This window comes from Acanthochromis polyacanthus, chromosome 1 (assembly GCF_021347895.1).
Source record: "Acanthochromis polyacanthus isolate Apoly-LR-REF ecotype Palm Island chromosome 1, KAUST_Apoly_ChrSc, whole genome shotgun sequence".
NCBI lineage: Eukaryota > Metazoa > Chordata > Actinopteri > Pomacentridae > Acanthochromis > Acanthochromis polyacanthus.
In genome coordinates, this window is record NC_067113.1 from 28,734,383 (window position 1) to 28,756,135 (window position 21,753).

General features: G+C 39.8%; 1 protein-coding gene across 2 annotated transcripts in view; it reads left to right on the plus strand.

Moving 5' to 3' along the window:
* Nucleotides 1–21,753, plus strand: part of nin (ninein (GSK3B interacting protein)) — a 38,928-nt gene that overhangs the window by 2,473 nt on the left and 14,702 nt on the right. The window contains exons 1-16 of one of the 2 annotated variants that reach the window (XM_051958997.1): nucleotides 700–954; nucleotides 4,194–4,406; nucleotides 5,168–5,261; nucleotides 8,387–8,559; nucleotides 12,389–12,434; nucleotides 12,515–12,690; nucleotides 14,236–14,382; nucleotides 14,584–14,751; nucleotides 15,261–15,397; nucleotides 15,579–15,719; nucleotides 17,752–17,926; nucleotides 18,352–18,462; nucleotides 18,721–18,810; nucleotides 18,940–19,075; nucleotides 19,167–19,288; nucleotides 20,510–21,633. In XM_051958997.1, coding sequence (XP_051814957.1) covers nucleotides 4,215–4,406; nucleotides 5,168–5,261; nucleotides 8,387–8,559; nucleotides 12,389–12,434; nucleotides 12,515–12,690; nucleotides 14,236–14,382; nucleotides 14,584–14,751; nucleotides 15,261–15,397; nucleotides 15,579–15,719; nucleotides 17,752–17,926; nucleotides 18,352–18,462; nucleotides 18,721–18,810; nucleotides 18,940–19,075; nucleotides 19,167–19,288; nucleotides 20,510–21,633 — 3,032 coding nt within the window. In that variant the 5' untranslated portion in view covers nucleotides 700–954; nucleotides 4,194–4,214. Of the gene's footprint in view, nucleotides 1–699; nucleotides 955–4,193; nucleotides 4,407–5,167; nucleotides 5,262–8,386; nucleotides 8,560–12,388; nucleotides 12,435–12,514; nucleotides 12,691–14,235; nucleotides 14,383–14,583; nucleotides 14,752–15,260; nucleotides 15,398–15,578; nucleotides 15,720–17,751; nucleotides 17,927–18,351; nucleotides 18,463–18,720; nucleotides 18,811–18,939; nucleotides 19,076–19,166; nucleotides 19,289–20,509; nucleotides 21,634–21,753 lie in introns of those variants that run through there. The other variant, XM_051958994.1, reaches the window with a different exon arrangement.

Sequence of the window (21,753 nt, forward strand, 5' to 3'; positions counted from 1 at the left end):
ACTTCGAATCTTTGGCCGAAAAGACCTGACTTTAACATGAGGTAAAGATGCGACATTAAGATACTTCCATGACAATTATTTAAAATCTGTGTTTACTACAGGTGCCTATTAACCCTTGTGTCCTCCTGCAGGTCAAAATTTACCCGTTTTAAAGTTTAAAAATGTGAATATACATATATATACATGTATTCTGACAGTGAAACTTGTGATGTCCACATTTTCAGCATTTTTGGGAAATTTTTGAACATTTTTGGGTGGAAAAAAAGAAATGTTAAGAACGAGAGTTCTTAAGAACGATGATTTGACAAATATCTTTATAAATATCCATATTATATGTGATAAAAATTTCTGGCAAATAAAACATGAATTAGAGCATAAATTGCTCCGAAAAATTGACAGTTTGGAGCAAAAAGACCCTATAAATGACACTAACTGTAAAATAAAGTTAAATAGAAAATAATTTTTAAAAATAATCAAAAAACTATAATTACTATGTGTAGTTTAAAAAACAAAACAAAAACACTTTTATATTGACAAACTTCCTGAAATTCAGCTATAATTTTTGTTTTTTATGTCCCACGCCACTGGCTCCATGTGGCCCCCCGGAGCAGAGTCTGTGGGCCGCCCCTGTCCTCGGGGCCCCGGGCTGCGTCCACTCAGACTCTTGGTCACCGCCCCTTCCTCCGACAACCGCTTTTCAAAATCCGCTACGAGTCAGTGGAGGATGATACAGCCGAGGACACAAAGCGGACGCCGAACCGCGTAGCAGCATTTTATTTTACTTTTTTAAATAAAACTCCTCTGTCCTTTAAGCTAGCTGCCGGCTAACGACACTTCACATGCGAAGCTGCCGCCGGACAAATGTTATAGTTTAAAGCCACTTTCACTGCCGCGTTTTATCTCCAAATTTCAGCCGGAGACGGAGCCGACTCTCGGCCAAGTTTGGACACTTAGGTGAGTTAATTTAATCTAGTAATTTTAACACTCTTTCTAACTGTTTACCAGGTGTTTAACGTAATATTTTTAGTTTTAAGTCAACCAACTGTTGCCTGCTATCACTCCTGCTACTAAATTAGCCTTGTTAGCATAGCACATCAATTTCCTATGCTCCTATGACAAGTTAAGCTAACCAAACTACTAAACAGTTAGGTACGCTGGTTATGATGCTCATAAGTGCCACCAGACTATTTTCTGGTGTGCTTAGTAAAAAAAATAGTGGAGAAACTTGTGTTTAGACAGCTGTTTAGTAGTTTTGTAGTGTTTAAAGTGAATGCAGCCACATGCAAATGACTAATCTTGTCATTTTTGACTGCTAGCATCATCCTTTAAAATAGTTATTTTCCACTCAAATATACAGCATCACTAAGTTATCAACTATGTGACTGATATATAAACAAAAAGCTGTTTAGAAATTATATAATCAAGAGTTGTTGATATGAAAATTGGTTATTGATTCACTTTCAATCTAGCTGCATAAGTGAAAAAATGTTTAAATGCTATTGAATATTCAAGAAATGCCAGGTTTAATCAACTTTATGTATTGTTTGGGGCATTTCGCATGAAGTTTCGTTAGTTTCGGAGTCTTATTATGTTGCAGCACCCACACATAATACTATAAATGCAAAAAACTGCTTGTTTAAAATCACATCTGCACTGATTTATTGATTGATCTTAATAGCTTCTAGGAAATGTTATGAATTGTAATCCTTTCAGAGCTACTTCATCTGATAAAGTGCACAATTTCTTTAGCTCCTGAGTGATATTTCTCAATGATCTGATGCTGTTTGACTTTGACATAGAAAATTTTTTCCAAAAAAATACAGTTATCCAAGACTAAAAATGCACTGCTGAAGAAAAGTTTTGATATTTGCACTTTTCTGACTGACATCTGTGGTGATAATTGACACCATTACCAGTGGACGCTGGGAGGATTAACCTCCTTGTCGCAACCTGCACTGGTGTGATTCTTTGACCACGGCAGCTGTCGGCCCACCGTGACCCACTGTGGCTGAGCAGAGAGGCTACCGGGATAATTGGCTCAGAGGTTGTTTGCAGAAAGCAAACCTAATCGCAGCAAGAACACGAGCAAAGTGCAGAGAAGGAGGCTTATTTTGTAAAATACGGCATAAAATATGATGATCATGAGTAGTTTTCCCAGACTCGCTGTCTTATTGTTGCCCAATTTCTTGATTCTTGCAAATTGATAAGACATTGTAGTTGTAGATAAGCTGCCGCACTGCTGAGCCATTATTTTCCTGCATGTCATAAGCTGCTCAAACGTGCAGATGCAGAATACTGATTTGGCTTTTGTGGGCAGCCCATTGTGCTTGGTGAATGGGGACCCCGAGTCTGGAGTGTTGGGGGGACACCTGGCCGAGCGCTTGATGATCTCAGGGAGAGCAGCTGGAAAATCTGTAAAATTCTAATTGAGTTTTTTTTTGTATAGAAACTAGGGCTGCACAATATATAGTTTATATCAGTGACATTGCGACGGGGATAGTCAGAATGCATCAAGTGTGAAGTGAGGAAATGCAAATAAACTCAAACAAATAGTAGTGTGACTGTTTTGTAGCTTGATACACCTCTTCTTTTCAAGACTAATCCACAAGAAAGTTCTGGCTGATATAAAATTATTTACTCCAGTTAAAGGATTCTGGATACCTGAAGTTTCTTTAACTTTATTGACAAGATACAGAGTTTGTCGGTACCAAAAGCTCTTCAGGACAAAAGCAAGAGCAGATCTGAAATTCATCTAACCCAAAAAATAAGTATTTTTGGATCCTTTTACCAGTGTTACTCCAGATGAAAAAGGTTCAAAACAGCTTTTTTCTAATTGTTTTTAATTTTCTGTGCAGATTAAGTCAACTAAAATTCCCCAAAATCAATCCAGAATGATTAATTCTTTCAAATTGTTAATAATTTCTGTATTTTTTCTCATTGCAGAAAAGGAATAAACGTCACAATTACATTTTTTCCCAATATTGTACAACCCTTACAGATGCATAAACCCATACTGAGGAATTTAACTCCTCAGATAGTGTGTTATGCTCTTCATTTTGAGCTGCATTTTTACACAGAGTGTAAAAAAAAAAAAACATAAAACAGTGGAGGCTCTGTATGAACATGGCAGCAGTCCCAGAACTTAGATGAAATATGTTACGTCTGTGATGCAGCAGCCTGACAGACGTAAATTTTCTGGAAAGTTTTTGCACGTTAAAATAGAAGTGTATGTGTGCTTTACTTTGCTCAGCTCTCTGCTATTTCCAGTCCTGTTCTCGGCCTTTTAACTTCCTTAATCTTCAGGTGGTTGACCTCGGTGGTTGCGTGTATGAGTTATGTCATTGCTTAAGTTAGAGCGACTTTTTTTTTTTTCATTTTGTGCCAACAACAATCTCTCCTTTTACGCAGATAATTGCCCAAGATTTGTGGTTTGCTTTTATGCGATCGCTTTAATGAAACATGTGTTTCTGTGTGTTTAATTTCATCCACACTTCTGTTTCGGGCTCTTCTTCTCTTCTCGCTTCCCTTGTTTTTTAGTTACAGAGATGATGCGTCCAAACTGCAAGAACAAAAACTTTGTCCATGTGTCTGTAAGCGATGCTGCCAGCCGACTAGTAAATGTTGGCACGGCGCTCGGTGTAACCTTCGTCTCAATTAGTCCCTGGCTGCTTGTTCCACTTGGTTCAGTGCCACTTTGCTGTGTTTGTCCTTGCATGTCTCACCAGTTTGAAAAGTCTGAAGACTTCAAACAGCAGTCAACATGAAGAAAATCTTACTGTTCTGTACTATAACTCCACTGAGCTGTATATAGAAAGATAAATCTCCCTTTCATGTGTGTCAAATTGAGTTCCATGGGTCATTAAATATCCCAGCTAAAAGGGAGTCGTGGCCACGTCTATCAATTTACCTGATTGTCTAATCGTAGTAATTGGATTAACCAAAGCCTGCACCAGAACTGACGCTGGAGCAGCGAGTTGAAAACTCAGTCGCCGAGCGCAGGTCTCATATGAAGGGTTTTGCTGTTAAAATTGACACATGCTCCCGCTGTTTGTGAGTATTTTCTCATTAAATATATCATTCTGCAAGTTTAGAGTGAAAATATTTGACCTTTAGACTCTGTTTTGTTCTGAATATTGCCCTGGAATGTAACAGAAAGTGTGTTAAGACTTGGCTTTTCATTCCTCCTCTTACAGGGCAGGGTGCTGTCCTGTGTGATGGATGACGGCCAAGAGCAGGACCAGTACGAGGAGCGCCTGAAAGAAGTTTTTAACAGTTTTGACGCCAGCGGTTGCGGCTCTTTGTGCCCGGAGGAGCTCTCCGATCTCTGCCAGTCCCTTCACCTGGATGATGCCACGCCAGCTCTCCTCCAAGCGCTGCTGCAGAACCAGGACCGCCTCACTGCCAGAGTAAGTTTATTCCTCCACTCTGGAACATCTGTCTTTGAAAGATAATCATTGTTCCAGTCCTTTGGACTCTTCTGTGAATTCACCTGCTTTAAGAGCCACTCCAGCTCTCAAAGTATGTCCCCCAATCAGTCCTCATCACAGGTGCCTGTGGTCAAGACAACCAAACCAACATAATCACCATTCACACTTGCTGTTTTCTGAGGGTGCTTCATGTGAAAATGTATGAAACAAGGGGGGGGGGCAAACTTGTGCAACTGCTCCTCATTATACATTCAGTGGATCTCCAGTGTTTATTCTTCATGTTTTGACCCCTAAGTGGAAAGAAAAACGTATCTCCAAGCTGCTTACCTCCACACTTTTGCTAGAAGTTTTGTTTGTGTGTAAGCGTGTGGACAGACGGGTGGCTATTGTCTTGCTTGTGCGGGTGTGTGTGGGCGGTGTAAATGTTTGCAGAGGGGCCGATGGACTGATTGCCTGCCCATGACATCCAACAATATAGTCCAAAAGAAACCCGCCCGTCTCCAACCTAAAGCCGCCAGCCTCCAAAGCACAAAGAAAATCAACGTATTCAGGGTTAGCAGCTGTTGATTCTTGAAGTGTGACCTCCCCTGCTTTTGCTCCAACCCTCCTCCACCCAGAGACACCCAGCCTCCTCCCAGCACACAGGGAATTACACCCAGCCTCAGGAATTTTGTGTTTTGCTTCACATTTTCAGCATTGCTTGCATTGCATCTAAGATATCCTTTTCATTCTGGTTGCAGGTTGACTTTGACCAGTTCAAGAATGCACTTATTCTGGTTTTGTCGTCAACCATCGAGGCACCGCAAGCAGAACCGGAACTGTTGCCAAAACCAGGTAAAGTCTCGATTGTACCGTTTAGAATAAATTTCCCCCCTTTTTTTTGTCTATAAAATGCCTGCGGTGTCAGGCTGAAAGCACAGAGCGTGAAGCCAATAACTTCGTTTTTGAACAATGTTAAGTTTATTATTGAACTTTTAACCCTCATGTTGTCTTCAAAAAATATTGTTTCCTTGTCTGAAAAAAATGCAAAAATTAAGCAAAAAAAGTCCCCAAATTTCTGAAAATTTGCAAAACCATTAGGAAGAAAATTCCGATAATTCTTTAAGTTGCCCTTGAAAGTTTAATTTTTTAAAAAAAATCCCCCAAATTTGACAGGAAAAGTCTTGTAAATATTTTCAAAAAGTGAGTAAAAATCTTCTAATAAAATCCTAAAATAATCTGAAATGATTACACATATATATCAGTAAAACTTCTCATATTTTCTTTAAGAACATTCACAAAAAAATCAACAAAAAATCCAGCGAATTTCACTGGATTTTGGTTAATTTTTATGTGAACGTTCTTAAGAATTCTCGTTCTTAACATTTTTTTTTTCCACCAGAAAATGTTCAAAGATTTCCCAAAAATGTTGAAAATGTGGACATCAGAAGTTTCACTGTGAAAATGTATTTTTTCCCCACATTTTCAAGCTTTAAAACGGATCAGTTTTGACCCGCAGGATGACATGAGGGTTAAGATGAGTTTTCCATCAACCAAGTCATCAAAGTATGAAAGGTGACTTTGTAGGCAGAACGAGTGGAACAGCCCCCATACTGACTCATCAGTAAATCTACGTACAGTGGCTCAGAGCCAACAGCTCGGGCCCAAAGCCAATTAGCTGGCAGTTGAACTGTTGGCACCTTCATAGTTGGACTACTGGCGTGGCTTGTTGTTTCAGACTAGGTGTTGATGGCACAAACAGTGGTTTCATCTTGGGAAAAGAGCCATTTTCACGGCTGATATTTGCCATTTTTCTAATTTTGTATCATTATTTTTATGAACTGGTTATCGATAAAATAAATGCACTACTTTGGGTCCGTTGCAGCTGCCTCTTTTTTTCATTTATAGTCACTCAAAACAAGAAATTATCTGCTTTCATTGTGGCTACGGCTATGCTAGCAGCTAGCAGCTAAGTTAGGAGGCAGCCACAGATTACTTCAAATGGTATCTGGTTAAGACTAACAAATAATGGACCTTAAAGGAACAGTGAAAGATTAACAGAACAGATAAGAACAGCTGACGCACTTGCAAGAGAAAAACTAATCAATCTCAATCAACTGATAGCACAGTAAACAATGTCCTCACGTCCGGTGATTCTCTGATGTCATCACTCCTATTGATCGCCTAGCTTCAGTGAAAGTAATCTTTATTAATGAAGAGGCCTGGTTATAACTGACTGATTACCCTGTTAACAACACATAAAACATGTAAAGTACACGGCCAGTCAAAAGTTTGGACACACCCTCTCATTCAATGCTTTTTATTTATTTGTATTATTTTCCACATCGTAGATTAATACTGAAGACTAACAGTTTTTTGTTCACTACATAATTCCATATGTATTATTTTATAGTTTTGATGCTTTCAGTATTAATCTACAATGTGTAAAATAATCAAATAAAAACCACTGAATGAGAAGGTGTGTCCAAACTTTTGACTGGTAATCTAAATCAGGTATCCATCTTTCTTACATTTCCAGTAGTCAGCATTGGCATTGGTCAAACCGTGGTTGTATGATTCTAATCTTTCTTTCTTATGTTTAAGATTATAGCAGACTGAGGCTCTGCCATGCCAGCTAGTATGTTTTTAATTTAAAAAGCATAACTTCTGCTATGTTTACAGTGAGTTTGCACACTACTCCAGAGTTTTTGGACCCCTAAAGTAAGAACTTTTGGAAACCTAGTGGCATAATTTTGGCTTTAATACTCTGAGGTTGCACAGTTTGTTTACTCTCAATGGGCAGAAACTGAAGCTTTTTAAAATTATTACTCAGACGGTCATATTTGTGTCTGAGTGGGCCTTATTTCCCTCATTCATCACGCTCCATTTTACGAAACGCTACCAGTACGTGATTAGCTGGGTATTAACGCCAAATTACAGGCCTTCCTTCGCTTCTTGTCTATGATAGCAGCTCCAGAAATGTCTGGTCTTACTCTTGTCTGTTGCTGCTCCTATTTTCAACAACTACCAGCTCCTTGCTTCATGTAAACAGCAGCACCTGCATGCCCAGTGGACCTGAATGATCATGTGGTCCGTGTTTTCAGTTGGTACATGTGTGTGCACAGAAAGAGCAGCTAAAATGCTGGACATAATTTTGTTTTAAAGTATTATTTTTTGGGGCCATTTTTGGCCATTTGACTTGTAAGCAGCAGTTCAACCGTTACAAATTCTACAACCAAATTCTATGCTGTCTCTGTGTTTTGCACAGTTTGTTCCTCTGAGCTGAAGCTTTTATTACGGTACAGTAATTATCTGTTTGGGTTTTAGAGTGAAATGTGGCAGAATATTGAATTTAATTTCACAAACACAGTGGCGTTATTTGCAGAGCTGCTCCCACGCTGTGTTACTCTTGTTGCCACCTACTATTTTAAGTAGACAGTTGTTGAATGTAACTGTTATAATAAGTCTTTTTTTTAAAAATATGCAATGAATGCGGGACTTACAGGCATGAAGATTACATCGGACAATGAGAGACAGGAAACATGGGTGGAAGAGTGGGGGAATGGCATGAAATAAATTGCTGTGAGCTGGATTCGAACCCATGAACCTGCCCAGCCAGCTGAGCTATCCGGGCCCCGTTTTCAGCTATTTTAAAATGATAGCAAACTCGCCTTAATGTGGCCTCAGAGGGTTTGTGGTAATGAAGTGTTTTAATCATGCCTATATTGTGTAAGATGCTGGTGTAACAAGGCAATAAAAAGTCAAATCTTTAGCAGAGTAAATGGATAACTGTCAATATTTATGTCTATATTTGTTTTAGTAACCCTAATGGGAACTAAATACTTTTAGAGAAGTTGTTGTTTTTAGAGAAGTCGAGCTGCTAAAGGCAAATGTTAGTCATTGGGATTTTCCTCTGTGGTTAATTATGTCCACTATTTCCTGTAAATAATTCTGCCTCATTATCATTTATGTTTCCTCAGAGTCTCCTGAGATCCAACCAAAGTTCGTGAAGGGCAGCAAACGCTACGGGCGCCGCTCCACACCGGAGTTCATAGAGCCTGTTTCGGACTTGTCTGAAGTTCCGAATATAAGCCCGGCTGACGGCGAGGATTTGGAGGACAGCTATGACTCAGCCGTTCCCAGGAAGCGTGAGGTAAAAGGCTCAGAGTTTTTCCAGCATCGCTCTGAACCTCCAGACACCTCCATGCCACCCTTATCGTCTCCTGGCCTTGCATGTGCTGCGTTTCTCCCCAGCCTCAGCAGCGTCGAGGTGTTATTCTTAGCTAATCAGCTTAGAGTCATGCAGGCCAGATCCTGAAATGTAATATAGACACTCCAACACAGGCCCTATGCGTTATGTAACAACTTAGTACTCTCTGTAAATAACACTATGAGCATAATTGTTTAGCAAGCCTTGGGTAATTAACACATACCTTCCGTGTTTGTGTAGTGCAGCGTGATGTGGTCAGACTGCGCTGAATGCTTCACTCTCACAGAGCTGTGTAGCATCGGTTCAGTCACGGCCATGCACAGCTGAACGCTCTGCATGGTTCCCCTGGTTGATCTTGTGGGATAATCCAGCTTTCTTTGCTGACATAGAGAGTTGTTTAACATATGTAGCGAGGCCTAAGCTCACACTCAGTCTGAGCATGCATGACCTGCAACGGAAAGGGTCGCAGATTTACCATAAGACCAGTACAAGGCCCTCACTTGTTGGCAGGTAAAGAGATCAACTGGTGATGAAACAGCCATCGTTGAATAAAAGAAAACAATTTTTATGAGCTGTAGTCAGTGTAATTTACTAAGAGACAGTGGCTCTTCATTCTCAGCTTTTTGGATTTGAATATTTTCCCTTTTTTGTTAGTGCAAGTTGCGTGTATTTAGGTTTTTAACAGTTGAAATCTTCTGTTTGTTATGGAATTGACACCAGCCGAAGAGGTTGTTGCCAGACCCAAAATGACAATAACTGAGAGTAAATATATAGATTAATATGTTTTTAGTTAGTTCTGACAATTTGGGTTTCATTTACTCCAGCACAGTAGACATTTTTTATCATTAAATGCTTTGAAATAATAGGAAAGGGCACAGCTCGGAACAACTGATGTTGAGCAGCGTTGAACATGCTAGCCCTGGAGGCTAACGTTAGCAACAGATGGTACAGCTGTTCTCAAATCTCACCTCCAGTAGAAGAGACAACCCATTGACCACATCTTTCCAACCATTCACAATCATCCAGAGTAGTTTATCCTTCTGCTTTTGTTTCTTTTCTCACAGTAAAGAATTATTATAGTTACAGCAAGTTGTTGCACCACAGTTTCCATTTTGTTTACATCTGCTTTCCCAGGAGATGTTGCACTACTCTTTGCCTTCTGGCACAATAATCTTGCATCACTATTTTGTAATGTTATAGTGTGTACATGTCTGAGATGAGAGAAGAAATGAGAAGTGTCTCCTTACATCTGTGAGGATTTTAAACTCCTATGGACTAAGCTTATCTTCCGTGAGAGTTTGCAGTAACTCTGAGTTACCACAGACTGCTGTGGTCCTCAGACATCAGGATGATTTCTCATTCTGATGCAGACTTTTGCCAGCTTGACTCTAGTCTGAATGTGCTGCAGCAGCGTCGGCAGCAAGTAAGAGCACCAGTTCACCAAAACGGTCTAATGATGGCCAGTTCAGCTTCAGCACGGACGGATGGACGTGTTAATATTCTGTGTATTGTCTGTGGCTCCACCCCAGATGGCTGCCAGCACCAAGACAAACACAATCCGAGACAGTGGACTGAATTGTGTCTTGGTATTGACTAATCTGGGTTGTAACAATGCTACAATGTCCGGCCTGGGGGACCAGCAGATGGGGATGGGTCAGGGGGCTCCGCCAGAGATGGCAGGCTTGGAGCTGAGGGAGGAGGAGGGTGTCGGACTGTGACAGGGGAACAATGAGCTCTGCTTCCCCTCCTCCTCTGGATGCCGACACTCCATGTATCAAAACGCCACTTGCAGGATCCCATCTGCTCTTCATTCCCTCACTGTTGGCTCCTCAGACAATAGATGGCCGCTATGGGGCTGAAAGCAGCGTAGTGGCTCTCACCCCTCCTTAATGTTTTACAGCAAGCAAAAACTTTGTTTATGCAAAGTCATTTAAGCACAAAAAAATGTAAAAATTAACTTTTTATGTTTAAATTAAACATTTTTGGGAGACAGGCAATGTAATTTATATTGCAAAAGTGTTACATTTTCAGCAACAAACCTTAATAAATAAAGTTAAGATTTATTGTTTGTTCACGTTAACAAAATAATTATCACCTTATGGCACATTAAATACCTTTTTTGAAATTTATTATCATTCATTAGAAATATTTGACTTGGGATTAGCCAAAGCAAAGATGTAAGTTTTTTTTTAAATTCAGAAGTTTCCAACAGACTCCTACACACTGTTTATCTTGCAAAGATGTTTAAGTGCTAAATCGCACTTTTTGCACTTTTTGCACTTACTACAGGTTTTTCCTTATGTCTGAATTCTTGCTTGTGTTGTACGTCGCTTTGGACAAAAGCGTCTGCTAAATGAAATTGTAGAATTGCTAAAATGTCACAGCAAACCTCCATAAATATAATTCAACATCAACAAAATTACATCAGTTGATGTCAGATTAAATATCTTTTTTTCTGACAATTTATTTAGTTTGCCTGTTTTTCTTCAAACTTAAGTGAAAAGCAACAAAAGCAAAGATGTTGATCTTTTTTTTTAAAATTCTTTTTGGCTAGGGACTGACAAATTTATATATACAGTGGAGTAGTGGTTAGCACTTTCGCCTTGCAGCAAGAAGATCCCCGGTTCAAGTCCCGGCCTGAGCCTGGGATCTTTCTGCATGGAGTTTGCATGTTCTCCCTGTGCATGCATGGGTTTTCTCCGGGTACTCCGGCTTCCTCCCACAGTCCAAAAACATGTTGAGGTTAATTGGTTACTCTAAATTGCCCGTAGGTGTGAATGTGAGTGTGATTGTTTGTATATGTAGCCCTGAGACAGACTGGTGACCTGTCCAGGGTGTCCCCTGCCTTCACCCGAGTCAGCTGGGATAGACTCCAGCGACTCTAGTGAGGATAAAGCGGTGTATAGAGAATGGATGGATAAAAAGGTTTAATCTTGAGCAACAATCCCCAATAAATACCAGTCAAATATTTATATTTTTACAGCAAAATAATAAAAATATTATAGCAAAATGATCCCACATTATGGCTGATTAGACATCTTCATTTGACTCTTGATCCTTTATCATTTAATTTGCCTGTTTTTTATTTTTTGTTTTGTTATGATCATTTATTAATGCAATTTTTAGTAACCAAAGCGACAATGTTGGTAGTTTTATAATTACTTTTTATTTTTATTTCATTTTATTTGGATCAATGTGAAGTTGATTCTCACTGATCACCTGTTTAATTTTCAGGAAGGACCCAGTATAAATGATTTTTGTTTATTTTACATAAACAGTCATCTCACCTTAAGGCACATTTAGTATCTATATATTCTGGAGCGCAAGATATTAGTTTTACTGCATTTGTTTGCTTATTCAATTTTATGCTGCACATTAGCATAAACAATATGCTATTAACATTAAAATGCCTGAAAAGAAAATAAAGAAAAGTGTGTCCGTCCGTGACACAGGTTCTTTGTTGTCGCCATCGTTCCCGCTGACCCTCCCTCAGGACTCGTGCCGTCACAAAAGCGCCATTGTGTTTTTTGTGAGACTCTGCGGCCCCCCTCACATCCAGACTAAACCTTGGCTAATTTAAAAACATGTTTAAACGCAGAAATTCAGCTGATGGTCACATGAGAAACCAGTCTGACTTTGGGGTTTAGTGGCCATTGTTCTACCACGTGTTGCTTTATTTTGAATGTTTAAAACCTGATGCTGCAGAACAGCCAAACTGAACTGACTGTTTGTGATATTAATTTTAGGTTGTGTTTGCTTTTGTCTCTCGCAGCGCTGGAACGCTCACGAAACGAGCACAGAGGAGTATGAAGCTGAAGGTACGCAGCATTTTAAGAAACTTCACAGCTGGAGATTTTTTAAAAATAAATAGATAATCTATCTCGTGTTTTGTTTGCAGGTCAGATGCATCTGTGGAACCCCGATGAGCCGAGCACTCCTCGGGGATCCGGCGGTTCTGTGTCGACCCGTTTAGAGGAGCGGCTGCGTGAAGCCTGCGAAGATTTGGCGATAACGTGGGACGGATGTGCCGGTCACACCGAACTACTCGCTCTCTGTGAACATGTCGGCCTGGAGGTGTGTTACAGACTGAATGGAGAGCTGGCTGCATTTTATTACAGATTTTCAAATATAATTATTAGTAAACCAAAAAAAAGTTGTGTACTTGTAATTAATTACATATCTCATTTATATGAATTAATAATCCTGATTTGAGTCCAGAAAATGTGCCTTTTTGCCTCCCAAGAACTCTGTTATAAAACTTCTTTCAGTCTGAAACCCTAAGAATAATAGCCTAGCCGCGCTAGACAACCCACGGCAACGAATTTAATTCTCTGCCAGGGTGGGTCGAGTTACCCTCCATAAGGCTCGAGGCTGGATTCTCCTAAAACTGGCCGACGAATCACCATGAAGTGTAGAGTCAGAAGGCGGGCGTAACGAAGTGACGACAGAGGTGTGACGATTCTGACAGAAACAACCAGCGCACAATAAACAGTTATCTTTCGACTCGGCTTTGGCCCTTAAAGATTTGAAGCTAAAATTCAACTTGAAAGATAAACAAAGGACGGCATTGAAGTGTTTCATTGAGAAGAAAGACGTATTTGGACTTATGCCGACGGGATATGGCAAATCCTTAATATACCAGTTGGCTCCACTGGTTTGGAAGCTAATGGGACTTAGCCACAATCCGCCGGCGCTCTAGGAACTACGTCAGCGTATTCGTTGCACTGATTGGTTGTATACCTACCCAATTGCTGCAGAGTGATTTGAAAGACAACCTTTTAGCCCGCCTCCCTCCCTGTCCAGCGTTCCTAGACCCTTGCGTCTTCAGAACATGGGTCTAGCGCAGCTAGGCTATAAGAATAATGCAAGACAAGGAGAATTTAATGTATTAAAAATGTATTATTAGCTGCCTTTCAGCATACTCTTTGTCCTATATATGATTTGTTGGGAGCTGGTCACCCGACTGTCCCATTACAGTGGGCTTTATTATTATTAGTAGTATTAGTATTATTATATTAGCCACAACAATAGCAGAGATAATTATTTTAATTCAGAAATATTTTGAGAATCTTTTTCTGGGGTAGACTGGAAAGTTCATTCACATTGAGATTTTTTAAAATTCTTATTTTCCACAATAGTTTGCTACAATTTTTTTTTGGAGGTTGTTGATGTTTGATTGCTGGTTTTTACATGATCTTTTTTCATTGAAATTTAAGTTGGGAGCAACAGAAGCATTTTTTTTATTTTATAAAACATTTTTAAACCCCTTTTTTTGGAGGGAGGAGTCTGGTTAATGTATACTGAGAAAATGTAAAATTTTCTGCAACAGTCCCCTTTGAACACAGTACAAAGCATCTCTCCTTGAGGCACACTTAGTATCTTTTTATCTTCGCTCTTGATCATTTATTAATTTATTTTTTCATATTATATGATATTTTACGCTTAGATTTGTTGTCCACTAATTACTACAACTCAGTTTAACATCATATACAATTTGCAGATTTATCAACCTTTAAATCACTGTAAAGCAGCCAAGTGATTAAATAAATCTCCCATTACCATATATACAGTATGAAGGAGATACTAATAATTTTTCTGATTCAAAACAAACTATTTCAGATTACCGGGGATACACTTCTGAGTCTGACCGGCGATGGAGTGATGAATGTTCAGGAGTTTGTTTCCAGGGTTGTAAACCACAGCAAACCTCCCACCCCCTCCGCCTCCACGCCCTACAGACAGCTGAAACGACTTCACTCCACTCAGGTATGTGATTTGTTTGCTAAGCTAAACTGGGTTGCAAGATTTGTGGTAAATTCCAAATAATACTTGTTCATTACTTCAAAATAAAAGCTTAAACAGGACCGAAACATTTTCCTAATTGTATGTAAGCTGTAATTGTAGATCTCAGAGTAGTATTTGGTCTCATAAAATTGTTAAAAAAAGACTTTTTTTTTCTACTTCCAGCCCTTTGATGAGGGAGGCCGGAGGATAGCGACCCCGTCTGCTTTAACCAGCAGCATCGGCATGCGGCTCTTCTCCACCCTGGATGATGGTACCGGCTACACTCCGGTCGAATGCATCCTGGATGCCTGGATAGATGAAGGAATAGAAAACAGCACTGAGATCCTGCAGGTAACATCCTGAAGTTACTCTCCTGAAGTTACTGATTTTAAATCTTTTGGAACGGGGAATTTTTTGGAACAGGCAGCTCGATGATTGAAAGACAGGTGGATTGCTTTGCTTAACCCTCCTTAAGTCCCCCCAATTTGGCAAGAAAATTCTTGTAAATATCTTCAAAAATGAGTAAAAATCTTCCAAAAAAATCCTAAAAATATCTAAAGTGATTACATACTGTATATATCAGTAAAACTTCTAATATTTTCTTTAAGAACGTTCACAAAAAAATCAACCAAAATCCAGCGAATTTCGCTTTTTTGTGAATGTTCTTAAGAAACATTTTTAACATTTCTTTTTTCCGCCTAAAAATGTTCAAAGATTTACCAAAAGTGTTGAAAATGTGGACATCAGAAGTTTCACTGTGAAAATATAGATATTTTTCCTGCATTTTCAAACTCTAAAGCCCGCATTACAACACAAACAACAACCCCGAAAAAGACATTAATTAGCACCTTTTCTTTCAGGCTTTGAATTTCAGCCTCGATGGAAAGCTGAGTCTTAGCGATCTCACCATGGCACTTGAAAACGAGCTGCTGGTTACCAAGAATGGGATTCACCAAGCGGCGCTGGCGAGCTTCAAAGCTGAGATCAGATATCTCCTGTGAGTACGAGTCACTGCTGTAATGCAGCTCGCTCAGGGCTTAGTGCTCTTTGTTAATTCTCCATTAACAAGATTATGAATCATTTTTGAAGCTTTCAGTGTGAAATAAAAGCAAGATTATTGATGTTTTGTCATTAAACTCTTTGTACGATTACTGTTGTTGCTGCTTTTCACTTCTTAGAGAGCGTGTGGACCGAGAAATCAGGGAGAAAGAGAAAATCCGATCAGACCTGGAGAAAGCAGAGAAGCTGAAAACTCAGCTGGCCACTGAGGTGGATGAGCATCACTCTGCAATAGAGCAGATGAATAACCTCAACCTGAGGTAATTTATCACTCAAAGTTAACCATTTCTCCTTTCTCTGCTTGTTCTCCAATTAATCAGACGGACTGTTTGGACTTATTTTTTGTAATATTAATGTGTCCATCCTTATTCTGCTGCTCTAAATCTGAGTCTCATTACCGAAGTGGATTTTAAGGATTAAAATGCTCAGATGATATACACACGTGGACAAAATTGTTGGTACCCCTCAGTTAAAGAAGGAAAAACCCACAATTCTCACTGAAATCACTTGAAACTCACAAAAGTAACAATAAATAAAAATTTATTGAAAATTAAATAATCAAAATCAGCCATCACTTTTGAATTGTTGATTAACATAATTATTTTAAAAAACAAATTAATGAAATAGGGCTGGACAAAAATGATGGTACCCATAACTTAATATTTTGTTGCACAACCTTTTGAGGCAATCACTGCAATTAAACGATTTCTGTATTTGTCAATGAGCGTTCTGCAGCTATCAACAGGTATTTTGGCCCACTCCTCATGAGCAAACAGCTCCAGTTGTCTCAGGTTTGATGGGTGTCTTCTCCAAATGGCATGTTTCAGCTCCTTCCACATATGTTCAATGGGATTCAGATCTGGGCTCATAGAAGGCCACTTTAGAATAGTCCAACGCTTTTCTCTCAGCCATTCTTGGGTGTTTTTGGCTGTGTGTTTTGGATCGTTGTCCTGTTGGAAGACCCATGACCTGCGACTGAGACCAAGCTTTCTGACACTAGGCAGCACATTTCTCTCCAGAATGCCTTGATAGTCTTCAGATTTCATCGTACCTTGCACACTTTCAAGACACCCTGTGCCAGATGCAGCAAAGCAGCCCCAAAACATTACTGAGCCTCCTCCATGTTTCACCGGAGGGACAGTGTTCTTTTCTTCGTATGCTTGGTTTTTGAGTCTATGAACATAGAGTTGATGTGCCTTACCAAAAAGCTCCAGTTTGGTCTCATCTGTCCAAAGGACATTCTCCCAGAAGCTTTGTGGCTTGTCAACATGCATTTTTGCAAATTCCAGTCTGGCTTTTTTCTGAGTTTTTTTCAGCAGTGGTGTCCTCCTTGGTCGTCTCCCATGAAGTCCACTTTGGCTCAAACAACGACAAATGGTGCGATCTGACACTGATGTACCTTGGCCTTGGAGTTCACCTTTAATTTCTTTGGAGGTTGCTCTGGGCTCTTTGGATACAATTCCAACGATCCGTCTCTTCAATTTGTCATCAATTTTCCTCTTGCGGCCACGTCCAGGGAGGTTGGCTACTGTCCCGTGGGTCTTGAACTTCTGAATAATATGAGCCACTGTTGTCACAGGAACTTCAAGCTGTTTAGAGATGGTCTTATAGCCTTTACCTTTAAGATGTTTGTCTATCATTTTTTTTCGGATGTCCTGGGACAATTCTCTCCTTCGCTTTCTGTTGTCCATGTTCAGTGTGGTACACACCTTTTCACCAAACAGCAGGGTGACTACTTGTCTCCCTTTAAATAGGCAGACTGACTGATTATGAGTTTGGAAACACCTGTGATGTCAATTAAATGACACACCTGAGTTAATCATGTCACTCTGGTCAAATAGTTTTCAATCTTTTATAGAGGTACCATCATTTTTGTCCAGGCCTGTTTCATTAGTTTGTTTTTTTAAATAATTATGTTAATCAACAATTCAAAAGTAATGGCTGTTTTTGATTATTTAATTTTCAATAAATTTTTATTTATTGTTACTTTTGTGAGTTTCAAGTGATTTCAGTGAGAATTGTGGGTTTTTCCTTCTTTAACTGAGGGGTACCAACAATTTTGTCCACGTGTGTAGCTGTCATCCTATTTATCTCATTAATTCATAGACTGCAGTTGATCCAACTTAGTGATGTTATGCGAATTTAAAAAGTTCATTTATTTATTTATGCTTGCTCAAAAACTTTCAAGAGAAGCCAACTCAAACTGAATATTTAATACTTTACATAACTCGTCTCCAATGTTGTATTTTTTAGCATTTAAGTGTTAATATTCTGTATTCCCTGTGAACGCAGGAAGCTCGAACAGGACCACAAAGAGAAGCTGGCAGCGGTGCGATCGGAGCTGATGAATGAAATGGATCAGATCCAGCAGCAGGCCGGCCTGCAGCGAGAAGAACTGGAGGCAGAGATCGAGAAGATCAGGGAGGATGAGTCTTTTCTCAGAGACCATCTTTCCATCGCAGTCAAGGTACAAAAAAAAATCATCATTTGGTACATTTATTTGTAGGCTTTATGCCATTTATATATTTAGATAACTTCAATTTTACAATATGCTAAAGTGTATATGTATATTTACAGTAAGTATATGTGAATGTAGGCCATACAGGATTGTGTTTACATGCAATATAAAAAAAACTCATGTTGTGCATTTTCAAATAGACTGAAATCAATTAGTGTTTCTAATGTATAACAGATTTCTGAGTTTAAATATGAGTTTATATTTGACAAAAATGATTCAGTGACTATATGGTTTGATAAAAACCTTGGCGTCATCTCACTTTTCTCGCTTTATATTTGATTGTCATGTATTTATCCGTCAAAGAATAAATGGTTAAAAAATGTGAACATGACCTATGTTTCTGACTTCTTAGTTTTTGTTTTTGTTTTTTCCAGGATAACAGGCGTCTTGAAACAGAGTTACTGGACGGCAATGAGAAGCTCGTGGAGGCTCAAGGCCAAATTACCAAACTCCAGACAAGTTTGGACAACCTCATGAAAGACAAGGTACAGAGACGTTTTGTGGCTTTTGATGAGGTGGTTCCTTCCTCTTTTGCTTCCATTATTAGAGCATAAACGTGCTTCTGCTCACATCACGTTCTTTTTTTTTTTTTTTGCTGATTTCCTGCTTTCGTTTCTATTGCAACTTGATTTTAAGTGTAATTTCTGTGCTTCTGCTGGGCTCTTTGTGCTTGTATATTTGTTCTGGTTTATCACTTCTATGCAAACATGCTATTAACTTCCATGTGATGTTATTTCCTTTAGTTTGGAGATCTGGACCCTGGAACTGCAGATTTCTTTCTCCAAGAGGAACGCATTAAACAGCTACGCAGCAGCTACGAAGCACAGTGCAGGGTAGTTACACTTAAATCACAGAAAACTTAGATTTTTATTCATATTCTGTGAGTTTTTCTTTCCGATCCCATGTATGATTTGGTGACATTCCTTTCAGCTTATCACATTAAACTTGTTCTTACTTGGTAGGAGCTGCAGGATCGTATTGACGAGCTGCAGTCAGAGCTGCAGGAGTTCCACAGTCTTGGTCAAACTAATCAGCTCTGCCACAAACCTCTGTCTGAGGAGCTGGAGAGTAAAAGCCCCGGCATGGAGTCCGACCCAGGTAGACTACACTTACACACACATGCCGTACAGTCGCTGGAGCTCTCTTAGACATTTGGCTTTGAAACAGCTTCTAACTTGACTTTCTCCAGGTATCGGTTCAGAGGAGGTTCAGCCTTTCAGCATGAGCCTCGAAGCAGAGATGATGCTGGAGCAGCTGAAGGAGCAGCACCTTCAAGAAGTGGAGGATTTGCGAAACCAGCTGGAAAGAAAGGTAATACTAGTGCAACCGATGTTTAATTCTGTGTAATCAAATGGAAAAAATGAAGTGAGCCTACCAGATTTTGGCAGCCAGCTCCTTATCTCTGCTATGTTATATGTTTCAAGCACAACCCATATATATCTGTAACTGACATTCAAGTTTGTTGCAGGTAATTTAGATGCCAAATTTGATAATCAATTGCATTTTATTTTTAGAGCATCTCTTGTGCAATCACAGTAATTTGTAGTACTCTGCAGCTCTTTCAGAAAACAAAAACTATTTAACTTTTTGCTTCTAATGCAGGACGGTAATTATTTTCTTTACAGATGAATATAATTATGATTTTGCTGGTTGAGATGATTTATCAATTTTATCTATAAAATGTCAAAAAAGAGATGACTTAATTAAATTGCTAGTTTTGTTTGACCCACAAACATGAATATCCTCACCTTAATATAATAATAATAATTTTATTATCATTAACAACACAATAACTAGAGCTGTGATGATTAATCGATTAGCTGTCAACTCTTACTTTATTTTGTTATTCCTTTTAATGATTGATTAAAACCAAATGCATTCGGTTTACAACAAAAAAGCCCTTAAGAGTAAAAAGATTGACAACAAAGTAACCCTTCAACCCAAAAACCCACTTGTGTTTTCTAAACCGCGAGGACTGAGGTTATAGCTCCCACAGGACCATTAGTATCTGAATAGAGATTAATTGGATTGACTTGTTTTTCTAAGATGAATAAATGTTAAAGCTTTAAGTCCAGCTTTTGTGAAAAAAGGTGTGAAAAATGTGAGTATTTTCTGGGTTTTATGACAGTAAAATGAATATCTTTTGGGTTTTGGACTAAACAAGACATCATCTTGGGCTTCAGCAAACACTGAAATTAGATTTTCACAATTTTGTGACATTTCATAGAACAAACAACTGATTGATTAGTCAAGAAAATAATCAACATGTTAATTGACAATGAAAATAATCCTTATTTGCAGCCCTAATGGCAATAATAATAATAATAATCTTTGTTTATAGAGCACTTTTGATCACTCGTGTTTAAAGTTGCTTCAGAAGGGCAGCAAAACGTGAATGTTTCTATGTCAAAGTGCTCAGTCTGTGAAGTGGATGTTTAATGCAGATGTTGTTTGAAATGAACACAAATGAATAATTAATTCTTCCACCACAATGTGTCCTTAAACACATCTGTATTCTTCATGTCACTTCAGGCCAATGAATTTGACACTATGGTAGAAACACAGAGGTCGACCCACAAGGACCAGAAAGCTGCCCTGACCCTCCAGTTCCAGCAGGAGATCCAGGCCTTGAAGGAGGAGATGGCCGGCGTTCAGAGCCGAGCGCAGGAGCTCCAGAACCAGCTCGAGCACGCGGATCTGGAGCGGTCCTGTCTGGAGGAGAAGCAGGCCAAAGAACGGGAGGAGGTCGAGAACCTGCAGGAAGAGGAGGTGGGAAACCTGAGACGGACGCTGCTGGAGGCCCAAATCTACACTAGAGACCTGGAGGAGCAGCTGAAGAACCTGGAAGCCCAGCAGGCAGAACTAGATGAGAACCTCGTCACTGAGATGGAGGAGCTGAGGAAACAACATGCCAGTGCTGTTAAGAAGCTGAAGGAGGAGCATGCAGAGCTGTTTGAAGCCGGCCTTGCAGAGGAGAGAAAGAAACTGCAGGAGGAAAAGGCCGAGCTGGAGAACAGATTGTTAGACGACTGGGAAGCGGAGAAGAAGCAGTTGCAGGAAAGCCACGAGGACGAACTGAAGGCTAAACTAGAGGAGGTGAAGCTGAGGTTTGAGGAGGAGCGTGAAGAAATGGTGAAGGGCCTGACGGAGCAGTGGCAGAAAGAGAGGGCTCGGCTGGATGAGCAGAATAATGAGTCTCTGCAGATGCTGCTGGAGGAGGAGATGTTGAAACTCATCAGGGAGCAAGAGGAGAAAGAAAGCAAGCTGAGGGAGCAGTGGGAGAAAGAACGATCTCAGCTTCAGCAGCTTCACGAGGAGGTCCTGCTCGATAGGGTGCTGGAAGAAAGGTTGCAGTTACAGGAGCAGTTTGAGCAGAGGGAGAAGAAGGTGAAGGAGGAGTGGGAGAGGGAGAGACTGCAGCTGGAGGAGGACTACGAAGGGATGATCCAGGACCGGCTGAACGAGGAGAAGGAGAAGCTGCAGTCTGAGAAGGAGGAGGCGGAGAAGAAACTGGAGCAGCTGATGGAGGAGGAGAAGGTTCAGCTGGAGGAGAAACATCAGGAGGCTATAAAGGAGCTGAGAGTCAAACATGCCGAGGAGAGGGACACTCTGAGCGCCACGTTGGACAAACTACGAAACGACATCGCCCAGGAGAGGTGAGAGTTTTACTTCATTTTGTTTATTGTCCTAACTTTATTTAACTCCTCCCAGATGTGCTCTACTTTCTGTTAATCTGAATGTTTTCGCTTCATGTCTGAATGATCACACTGCTCACT